We start from the raw sequence: 12,136 nt of genomic DNA, 5'->3' as shown, positions 1-12,136 counted from the left end.
GAAGTATGTGAACTTGAAGGAGATGGAGAGAGAGGAAGAAGGGAAACCTCAGGGTGATGTCATGGAAGCCAAGGAAGACTGGTTTTCAGGATCAGATTCAGTCTCACTTCCTGTAGACGCATCATATGAGACCAGGGCAGAAAGAAAGTACATTGAATTAGCAAGTAGGACAGTGTCTCTGAGAGATCGTGGTCAGAGCACAACTGGGGCAGAAGCCAAATTGCAGGGGCTCAAGGAGTCATTGGGAGGAAAGGGAAAGAAGATGGTGAGGGTTGGTGACTCCTTTTAAGGAGGTTGGTAGTGAAGGCAGAGGAGAAGTCTGTCCCTGGACTTAGACTTTTGAATGGTGGACTCGCAGAAGGGGCAGACGAGGAAGTGGGGTTCCTTAGGAGATATCAGGCATTCTGAAGTGGTGCCCTGGTGGATCCTTAGAGGAGGAGTCCTTCATCCCTTTATGCTGAGGGTGAGTGAAGGAAGTGGGACAGATGTGCTGTGAGGCAGGTAGAGGAGGGGTGGAGGCAGGACCATAGGAGAGCATCTCCATGAAGTAGAAGGTAGGTGTCTCTGCTGGGTGACGGATGGGATGGTGGAGGGGGTGTGGCAAAGGTTTGAAATAGCTGCTGTGGAAAACGGGGACTGTCGCAGACTGATTTCCAGCAGAGGCTGTAAATCGTGAATTATTGGCAGCCTACATCTGCATAGTTGTGCATATCCCTGTGGATTTTTAAAGCAAGATGCATTCACTTATGAGGAAAAGATAAAACTGGAATCTTTCCGGGTGGGGATGACCAGAGAACAAGCAAAAGAGCCTCTGAGGGTGTTAGCCATATTTGATGGCTGGATAGAAAAGATACGAAAATTTGCGGGAGCTGAAAGGGACAGAGTGAGAGAGGCCAGAAGCTGTGATGAGGCAGGAGGACATTGTGTGGTGGGTGCACCTGGGACAGTGGGCTAAGAGAACTGGAAAGATGACAGGGTGTGAACACTTGGGAATGCCTGAGATTGAGATTCACAGGCTGGGTGATTATGGGTAAAGACAAGGGTCAGGGGTTGCTGAGCAGTGAGGTCCAGCAGAAGTGGGAGGTCATCGGAGTTGAGGACGCTAACACAGGTCAGGGTGTTGTAAGGATTATCCCTGCTGTGTACAGTGAAGGCAGAGCCTGAGGTGGGCGGATGACCAAGCCAGGTGCTTGGGACACTAAAGGAAGGGCCATCTGGCTCTTCACTATTTCTCATCAACAGACTCTTCGTTTGGTGACACTCTCTACCCCTTGGCCTTCTTGACCTTGTTCCCTGTGCCAGTCACCATGTTGGGACAGCACCAGCCACCTGTTACAGGCTGATGAAGGAGCTGACAAACTAATGCCAATTAGACCTGAACGTAAGTTCTCACATCCCTAGAATGTAGGCTCTGTGAAAGCAGGGCTCTTGGTATATTCTTTTTCACTGTTGGATCAACGCACATAGAGTAGTATCTCGCTGTTCATCATTTATATAAGAATGAATACCTTAACATTTGCATTGACCCCGACTGTTCCTTGGAACACCTGGTCTCAGCCTATTGTTGCATTCCCCCAAATGCTCTTCCAAGTCTTCTCTATTTTGGGAGCTCAGATCCCAGCTCCACCTCTGTGTCCCTTCTTCAGCTGAGCATCTCTCCTCTCGCTTTACTGAGGTCAGAGCCACTCGTTGGACCTTGCTCATAGTCTTCTCCCCCTTACAGAATTGCTCAGGCTTTAGCCACTTCCTTATCACTGTAGCTGGAAGAGGAAGTGCCCCTACTCAGCTCCAAAGCTCGTGCTTCCCCTTTATTAGAAGTATTAGAGACTGTACTGGTCTCTTCATCGCATCACCTTCTGCTTTTCTTCTTCATATCCGTCATCCTTCTGTTGTACAGCAGTTACTCCCTTCCCCCCAGGTGTAGAGCTGAGCCACAAAACAGGAACAAAAAGTCATTTCTGCTGTCTTGGACCTTAAACTGTCACCTTTTTACCTTTAGTTAAAAAAAAAACCTCTCAAAAGTGTTGCCTTCTATTGAATTATTTACCGAGTGTTCCTATTTCTTTGCTCTGTGTTCACTGTTTAACACCTTGCGTTTGGGGCTGTACTCACAAATTCCTGAGCTGTTATGACTATTTCTCCTGCATTCCTAGGGCTTTTCTATGGTCTTCATTCCTTCGTTTATTAGTGCAACAGGATTTAAGCACCCCTTATTTTCAGGCACGTTTCAAGGTGCTGGAGACAACAGCAATGACTAAAACAGACAAAAAACCCTGCACTTGTGGCTTTTACTTTCTAGAGGAAGAAACATATTAAATAATATGTGTGTGTGTGAGATGTGTGTATTTGATACTAACAAGTACAAAGGAGAAAAGGCAGAGAAGGAATATAGGCCGTTTCAGAGTGGAGGAGTTTACTATTTTAGATAGAGTGACTGGGGAAACTTCAAATGGAGATGACAGTTAATAAAGATTCAAAGGTGGTGAGCGGGTATGAGTCATATAGCTCTGTGGGGGAAGAACATTCTAGGCAGAGAGAAGGGTGAATGCGCAATTCCCGAGGGATGAGTGGGCCTCATGTTTTTTTGGTTTTTTGGTTTTTGGTTTTTTTTTTTTTGCTGTACGCGGGCCTCTCACTGTTGTGGCCTCTCCCGTTGCAGAGCACAGGCTCTGGACGCGCAGGCTCAGCGGCCATGGCTCACGGGCCCAGCCGCTCCGCGACATGTGGGATCCTCCCGGACCGGGGCACAAACCCGTGTCCCCTGCATCGGCAGGCGGACTCTCAACCACTGCGCCACCAGGGAAGCCCGGGCCTCATGTTTTGGAAGAACAGTGAGGAGGAAAGTCCTCATCTTTCTTGACCTTACAGTGGCGTTTCGCATTTGCTCCCCTTTGCTTTCGGAAATATCCTTCGTCGTTTGCCTTTGGAGACGAGCATGCTGGTGGGATGACTCTTCTGGTTTTGGCCTTCCCCATCTCTTTCACTGATTTTTTTCTTCTTTGTGCCTGCCTTTTAATCTTTTTTCCCCAAGGCTCTTTTGTTGGTCCCCCTTTCCCCTGAACACACTGTGTATCGCCAAATTGTGTTCTTAACCGTGCTCTGACTGCTTCACCAGGGGACCACGGATTCTGCACGTTTGACATCTAGTTTGTTGCCTCACCTCCCCCAAACCCCACAAAGGCTCTAATCTCACCTTTCCTTCTATTTCCCATATCCATTTTTGTCTTAACTACTTAGTTTCCCAATTTAGAAAACTTAATCATCTGTGACTTTGTTATCTCTCACCCTCCACTTCTAATTGGTCATCTTATCGAATTCATTCTCTATCCTCTGTGCCCCAGTCTTCTTCACCCACAGCCCTGCCGTAATAAACGTACTTCACACTTCTGTGTGCTTGACCCAGGCGCTACCTTATGTGTTGAATGCTCTTCTCACCCTTCAGGAGCAAGCTCAAACATCACCTCTGTGTAGGGGATTCTCCCCATCCCCAGCTAAATTAATTTTGTCTTCCATTGTGTACATATCTCTCCCATGCCCCACACAGTGATATAATGATGAGTATCTTGCTAGACTGTAAGTTCCTTGAAGCCACAGCTGAGTCTTATTAATCATTGTACTTAATGCTTTCCTGTGTTTCCCTGTATTGGGCACATAGCAAAGAGAATAGTTAGATAGATGGATGAATTTGGACCTAAGGACACTACATTACAACATATTGAGTATGAAGGGAAAAAAATTAAATTCCCAAGATACATATGCCTTCGTTAGTAGCCTTTATATGTTATATTCGGAATACCAACATCTTTGAGGGCAACTGGAACCGATGTTTTGTTAACGTTTGCTTGAATCCTGAGTGCTTTCATTTTAGTACTCGTTGGAACAGTGGCAGACAGTACTATTGGCAGGTGACATTGGCCCTAGCTTGTGGCAGGCTGAACTTCATTGTTGTCTAGGCTGAGGGCAAAGAGCAGCTATTTTATATGAAATTTTAAGATGTAGTTATATAAATACTGGGTTTGTTGTGTTAACTTTGAATAGCAGTGCTCTTTCGTGCTAACTTTTGTCTCTAAATTTAAATAGTCTTTTGGTGGTGTTGTTGAAGGTATTTTAATTACTGATACAAATTTCTCACAAGATTAGTAGGCAAAACTTAAGCAACTAAGACATTAAAATGCTCTTAAGATACAGGGATTCTGGAATAGCAAAGAAGTGATAATTGCGGGGAAAGAGAAACAAGTGATTTTTTAAAAATTTTATATATATCACTCTCAAAACGTTAAATGGGAAGGCTTTCACTAGTTTAGCAAAATGTATTTTCCTTGTTGAGACAGCAGTCCGTTATATTTTGAAAGGAATCATCAAGTAAAAATAATTGAGGCAGTGAGAGAAATAGTATTTTTGACAAATTATTTGTCTTGAGATTTTATGGATGTCAAAAAATGTAATTTCCATGTTCTCTAAGTTTTCCTTTTTCAAAAACCATTGCTCCAATTTTATAGAACTCCTTTGTGACTCTCTAAAGCATTTCAGGAATATTTGTGTTATTTTAGTGAGCAGCCTGTAGTTCCCGTTCCTCGGGTAGCCTCCCAGGAGGAGTGATGATACTCGTTGCAGGAAACAAATCACTGTTCTCTTCGTGCTGCAGTCTTGGTTCATTTTGAAGCAGGAAGAAATATTGTGGGTGGCCATTACAACAAATTAAATGGAGTAGTTAAAGGCAAAAAATATATGTCTTTCATACACACGATCACTTTCAAAATGTCAACTAGCATATTTCCTGCTGCTGTACCGAGAGGCCATCTATGCTGTCAACGCGAGGAGAGGGCGCAGTTAATTTATAGGGCGGACCCCATAAAGAGCAGGAGGCTGGGTGGATGAAGTGGAGGCGCGTGGGATTGAGATGCCGTTGAAACCAGTAAAAGGCGAGACTTTGAGTGCCTCTGGAAGGCTGGTGCTACTCTAAACGTAGAGACTCACAAGTTATATTAAGGACATAACACACAGAAAAATGCTATGCTGTGTGTTTACTCAGAAATATCCCTGACTTCTAAGGTGGGAACAAACAAAAAATATTGTTCGCTTGAAAATAATTTCCTGGGCTAATGGGTTCTAATCATTTTCTCAACCCTCCATATGCCAAATATTATTAGTGGTTAGTGGAACACTCCTTTAAACTGTTTTGAATTTGGATTAAAACAGGGAAGGGAGGTGAACAAATGACATTATACTTATGATGTTCTTGGCTTCTTGAAGATCAGCTTCGTACAAAACGTTTTCCTGTGAACCTGCAGTGGCCTAGGGTGGTCTCACCTTGGTGTCCTGATATTTTTCTGACTCACACTTGAGCTTTCCTTTTATAAGGACTAGTGAGTGTGACATCTGACACATACTATCAGACCGCATTCCTTTCACAAGTAGGTGAGTGAGCGTGTTGGGAAGGCAGGCTGAGCTGGTCCCTTGGCCTGAAGCTAACGCAGCTTTAGGGAGGAGTGTGCCCTGGAATGCCAGCACGCGCTCGGATGGAGCAGCTCCGTCTCCTCACACAGAGTACGCGTGAATGGGAGCTTGCTTCACTAGTAGGTTAATTATGAGCAGGTAAGATGCACCCCTGAAAGTGTTTATCGTCTGCAAGAATCCCCGGTGCTGCCCACCGTTTGCATTAGTGCACATATCAGGGCTTTGTGTTTTACCTTGAAGAGTTTGTAGCGGGCTTTTCCTCTAAATTGATATACCACGTTGCTGTCTTTCCTCATCTTCCTGAGGAACAGTTTTCCACCCTGTGGCAGCTTCAGAGGTTAACACAGTGCTGAAATGATGAAGTCTATTTAGGTGTTGTCTGATGTACCGAGTGTGTGAAAATACTGTCCATTAGCTCTGTAATAATAAAAGCTAAATTAAAACACCTCTGAGGTCTGCCATGATCTGTCCTTCTACTTATCTCTCCATACTTAACTTTTTGCTCTTCTAATTTTACACTCTTACCTCCAGTCCTTTTAAACTCCTTAGAAGGTGACACCTCTCTAAATGCAGAGAGACGGGGAGAAGAAGCAGGGAGTGGAGAACAGAGAGTGAAGGAGATGCACAAGCATCACATAGGCACTTTTTAGGTCTCCTTCAGAGGGCACTTCCTTTAGGAAGCATCCCCTGAGTTACCTCCTCTGCTCTCTCCACAACCAAATCTGGACTAGTTACTCCTGGGTCCCCATGTGGGCTGTCCTTCCCCCTTTGTGATATTTACTATATAGCTTTGTTAAAGTTGCACTGACGGTGCCCTTCAGTAGCTTGTAAACTACTAGGGAACAGAAGCCATCTGTCTTATTCACAGATGTATCCCTGGCATCGGGCACAGAGTGTGTCATGTAATAGGTTATCAGTTAGCCTATGTCATTTTTTAAATGATGTTGCTTAATATTCTCTATTTCGTTTTCAAAGAGTCCCCAAAGTGAGGACAAAAGGAACCATGCTGAGAAGCTAATCACTCTTCCAACACAGGAAGATTCCAAAAAGCCAAATGACCTTTCCGGTTCCACTTCAGATGCCAAAATGGGAGAAAGCGATAAACAGCCGAAAGAAAGCTTTTTTCAGTTTCTTGGTAACTTATTCAACATCTCAGGAAAATCATCTCTTGGTGAAGCCAAGCAGTCTTCTTTCAAAGATGAACATGACAAAACTGAGAAAGACTTACGAAATCCCAGTGACCATCCTGATGAAGGGGTCCAAAGGGAGAGGGCTGTTGTCAGTGGCTCCCTGGGAACCCTGGCACTTCCAGCAGAAGCACAAGAATCCAACTCAGCTGAACTCTCAGATGCCTTTTCTTTGGATACAACACAAGACAGTGAACAGGAAACCAGTGATTTGCTAAGAAAGTAAGTTTAAAATCTACTTATCTAAAAAAACTGAGCCTTTGGACCTAGCTTTTGAGCCTTATTTCTACTACTGTTAATTAAGGGGATTAGAAAAAGTATTCTGTAATGTCCCTGCTACTAGGTGAAAAATTATATGATCCTGTGTACCATACACATACCTAGGGCCCTTTGAGCTATTTTAGGGGGTGGTACTAATACCTTTTAGGTGCTAACTTTGTCATAGTAAACGATTTATTTCTGATTTAAGACTTCCTTAAATGGGAGTGTTTTCTGTTGTCTGAATTCTTTTGTAGTAGGACAGGCAGTGTGTTCAGTATCTGCATTTTGGGAACAAAAATAATCCTACTGTTTGTGTTCACATTCCATCAATATCTTTTCTTTGTGGAATCCAATTAAAGGGGTTAAGAAAAGAAATTAAATTGACTTTATTTATGGAATTAGCCTTTTGAACCTTTTCCACAGCTCCAAGAAACAAATCTTGAAGAAATTTAAGGAGCACTTCACCACCCCTTTTTTCTTTCTTTGATTTACAAGTGGGCACTAACTTGTTTTTCTTTGACTCAAATGAGCTAGAAGGAACATTTTCTATCCAGAAAATGTTTGTAACAATGTTGAGTCCATTAGACATTTTGTGTAACATAAAAGTATTCATTCGTAACTGATAAGGATCTGTTGGGGTTTTTTTTAATTAATTAATTAATTTATTTTTGGCTGCGTTGGGTCTTTGTTGCTGTGTGGGCTTTCTCTAGTGGCGCACAGGGGCTACTCTTTGTTGCAGTGCTCAGGCTCTAGGCGCGTGGGCTTCAGCAGTTGTGGCACAGAGCTCAGTAGTTGTGGCGCATAGGCTTAGTTTCTCTGCGGTCTGTGGGATCTTCCTGGACCAGGGCTCGAACCCGTGTCCCCTGCATTGGCAAGCAGATTCTTAACTACTGTGCCACCAGGGAAGTCCATGGATCTGTTTTACTGATTTTAATTTAAACTCTACTTGAGAATTATTTTTGTTCTTTGAAGAGTTCATTAATACTATAGTCAGATATAGATGACAACTTAGGACTATGTGATTCTTTATAGTTTCAAAGAGTCCTCATGCGTGTGATTTCAGTGAATTCCTCATAGTAAGCTTTTGAAGTAGGGGTAGGCACAGACCCATCTTACAGTTGTGAGAACTGAGACCCCAGATGGATTTGGGTTTGCCCATCAAGAGTGGTGGGGTGGGGCTTGCCCTACCAGTTGTTAAAGTGTACTGATAAAGCTACGTAAATAGAAATGATGTAATACTGGTGTAATATTTGCTAGACATTTATATGGAACAGAATAGACGGTCTAGAAATAGACCCTCGTGTATTTTGTGACTTGAGCCCTTGAATGTGATGGCATTATGTATTCTTGTAAAAAGGAAGACTTGGGGAAATGGGATAATAATTTGGAGAAGAAAATAAAAGCTAGATACTCATCTCATTTTTACATTAAAATTAAAGTGGAATAAAAATGTTTAAGAAACATACAAAACTAAAAGCAGCTAAATGTGAATTCTTCTGGTGAGAAACAATTTTCTAAGCATGATAGCAATGGAAAGTATCAGGAAGGAGAAGATCAGTAGATAGGATTGCTTCCAGTTTTCCAACTCTCTATGATAAAAACTGTGAAAAATGATACATTAAATTGGCAAATCAGAAAATTATATACAAAATTTGTATGTAAATAGTATATACAATTATATGCAAATATAATCATATAAATATACAAGTCAAAATTTAGACAAGTTTTACCTATAATTTGAAGTGTTAGAAAAAAATCCTTATCAAAAAGCATTGTAAATGATTTCATCGTCACTTAATTAAAAATAATAAACAGCTTTGTAATTGTTTTTATGTACCGTTGAGTATGCAAATTTCATTTTTAATACCAATAAAGCCTTTAAGTAAACCTGTTGTGCTAACACTTTTTAGATTACTTTCCATACATTAACTCATGCTTCTCGTGTAATTTATGTAGGAAGCTACTTCACTGTTGGGTTGAAATTCTTTAAAAAGTTCTGTAATTCTTACATTTTCAGCAAATTCATATCCACCATGAGAAACTCTTCTGTCAAAACTTTATTGTGATTTTTAAGTAAATGTCTGGTTTTGCAGCTTTTCTTTACATAAAATAGTTAAAAGCCTTCCCTATTGTGAGAGAAGATATTCTTTTTAAAAAATTATTTTTATTTTATTTATTTTGTTTTGGCTGCATTGGGTCTGTGTTGCTGTGTGCGGGCTTTCTCTAGTTGCGACTAGCGGGGGCTACTCTTCGTTGCGGTGCGCGGGCTTCTCATTGTGGTGGCTTCTCTTGTTGCGGAGCATGGGCTCTAGGTGTGTGGGCGGAGTTGTGGCATGTGGGCTGTAGAGCACAGGCTCAGTAGTTGTGGCACACGGGCTTAGTTGCTCCGTGGTATATGGGATCTTCCCAGACCAGGGCTCGAACCCATGTTCCCTGCATTGGCAGGCGGATTCTTAAGCACTGCACCACCAGGGAGGTCCCAGAGAGAAGATATTCTTTTTTTAAAAAAAAATTTATTTATTTATTTTTATTTTGACTGTGTTGGGTCTTCATTGCTGTGCATGGACTTTCTCTAGTTGCAGCGAGCAGGGGCTTCTCATTGCGGTGGGTTTTTTTGTTGCAGAGCACAGGCTCTAGGCGCGCGGGCTTCAGTAGTTGTGGTTTACGGGCTCTAGAGCGCAGGCTCAGTGGTTGTGGTGCACGGGCTTAGTTGCTCCGTGGCATGTGGGATCCTCCTGGACCAGGGATCAAACCCATGTCCCCTGCATTAGCAGGTGGATTCTTAACCACTGTGCCACCAGGGAAGCCTGAAGATATTCTTCACTATGTAATTTGAAAGGAAATAAATCTTAACGCTAAAAATGTGGCTTAATCATACTTACTAAAAGTGAATTAGATATACTGAATACTTTTGCTCTAATGCTATTATTTTCAGGCTGCCTTTATAGAATTTTCTTTGAAGAATGACACATGTCTTTGGTTGACCTTTGTAGTATCAGATGCATTAAGTTTATCCAGGATAGAGTACAGCTATATGTAGTACTTGGAGGCTTAATAAACTTTCACATGATAGGTAGTTAGGTTTGGGCTGAAATGCATAAAAACCTTTCCAGATTTTCAATATGTATGTCTATTCCCTTAAATATTTGAAATTTCTAGATATTTTACTTTTTTCTTAGTGTTGTTTGGATCACATACCTCTACTCATATTGGATAAGCTACAGATCCCATGCACAATTACATAATACATGAAATGAGTATGTTCTTTATTCAGTTTGTGAAAATAAACCTTTTTAATTTTCCATCTTCAGTTTATTTGTAAAGTTATGTATTTCTGACATTTCCATCTTCTTTCTATTTTCTGTATTAGGGAAAATCTTAATTAAAGGACAGTTTTATGTTCTTAATACTATTCAGTTATGAAGACTCAACTACAACCTGTGAGAGAATGTTGTAGAAAATAGAATATCTTCACATGACTAACCCTTTACAAAGTGTGAGTGTAGCTCATCGGTACCTGAAAGGACTAATTATAATACATGAAGCTAAGCTTGAAACTTTGATGTTCAGTGCTTTAAACGTGATAGTATAGTTGTTTAGTATAAAGGGTACATATTTTAGTCACAAGCGTATAACATTTCCACCTAGGGTGCTGAGGGAGATTATTTCATTAGAAATTTATACTGGTTCATATAAATCAGTTTAATCATTCTAGTTGACAGTAACCAGAAAGCTCCCAAGATGGGAATGGAAAACAATTATCCGCGCCCCACCCCCCAAAAAGGACTCCAAAACTACCAAAAGGCATTCTTACAGTGAACTGAAATTTTTTCTGGAGTGGATTTTTCTCTGTGCTTTATTTTAATAGAAGTTCTTTTAGAGCAAAAGTCACATTATTGGATTGATGTAGAATAAAACGCCTTGACATCTCGTTAGGATGGAGTTGGTAGTAAGAGAACCTGAGTTTACTATACTTGAAGAATAAACTTCTGATCCTTATCTCTAGAGTCTTATTTCTTCGGACATCATGTACATTTTGGTGATCTTTTAGGGAAAAAAAAATTTGCAGCCTTGAAAGTAGGTTTTAAGTATAAAATTTAAAAGCTTTGAAAGAAAAATCAAACAATAAAACTTCTTGTCATCTGTTCATACTTCTGGATCTTCGTGTATTGTTCTGAAGGGCTCTTGTATTTTCTGAATAATTTATGCGTTTTGATATAGGATTTTACCAATAACATTAATTTACCTATATGTATTTTTTCTTCTTGTATGTTTTCTTAGATAGGTTCCCTTATCCAACTTTTAACTTTGTTTCATAACTGTCTTTGATCTAGCCTGAAATTTGTGTAGTAGCTAAAATCACTTCTCCAAGGCAAAGCTTTTCTCTATACATCTCCTGTAGCTGTTTTAAAATAGATAGTAAAATGAATGTAAGTAATACAAACTTTTACAATAGTGGTGTGGTAGGATTTTAGAGGCCAGCAATTATATAGATTGAAATAAATTATTTCAGCTAAAATTCAAGAACTACGTTAAGGGGCACAGTTAATTGAGATTTTACATGTCAGAGGTTTACTTTGTGTTTTATCATGTGGACAAACCTAGCATTCTTCATGGTGTTGCTTTAAAGTTGGGGAGAGGGCTTCCCTGGTGGAGCAGTGGTTAAGAATCAGCCTGCCAATGCAGGGGACACGGGTTCGAGCCCTGGTCCAGGAAGATCCCACATGCTGTGGAGCAACTAAGCCCGAGTGCTACAACTACTGAGCCTGTGCTCTAGAGCCCGCAAGCCACAACTACTGAAGCCCACGTGCCTAGAGCCCATGCTCCACAACAAGAGAAGCCACCGCAGTGAGAAGCCCACACACAGCAACAAAGAGTAGCCCCTGCTCTCCGCAACTAGAGAAAGCCCATGCACAGCAATGAAGACCCAACGCCAAAAAAAAAATAAATTTATTAAAAAAGTAAAAAAATAAAGTCGGGGAGAAAATACCTCATTTTTAGATACTGGAATACTGATAACTGGATTTCTTAGTTATTCATATGGGTTCTATAATGTTTTGTTAATTATATGTTTAACCTGAAAAAGTTAGAGCATACATCAAGTTTTTCTACCATACATTTTTGTAGCTGGGACCCTAAAATGTAACTAGAGAGCAGAATTGAAAACACTTTTGTATCATCTATAAGGATTAAGACAGAAACAAATTACTTAGCATTTAGTATCATTGCTT

At 41.0% G+C, this 12,136-nt stretch overlaps 1 protein-coding gene across 1 annotated transcript in view; it reads left to right on the top strand.

The window, feature by feature from the left end:
* The window catches only part of CRYBG3 (crystallin beta-gamma domain containing 3), a 110,620-nt gene that overhangs the window by 22,902 nt on the left and 75,582 nt on the right, over positions 1-12,136 (top strand). Inside the window, exon 3 of the mRNA XM_065876753.1 lies at positions 6,433-6,866. Coding sequence (XP_065732825.1) covers positions 6,433-6,866 — 434 coding nt within the window. The remainder of the gene's footprint in view (positions 1-6,432; positions 6,867-12,136) is intronic.

This window comes from Phocoena phocoena, chromosome 4 (assembly GCF_963924675.1).
Source record: "Phocoena phocoena chromosome 4, mPhoPho1.1, whole genome shotgun sequence".
In the NCBI taxonomy this organism is placed as follows: domain Eukaryota; kingdom Metazoa; phylum Chordata; class Mammalia; order Artiodactyla; family Phocoenidae; genus Phocoena; species Phocoena phocoena.
This window is presented reverse-complemented; position numbering and strand designations above follow the sequence as displayed.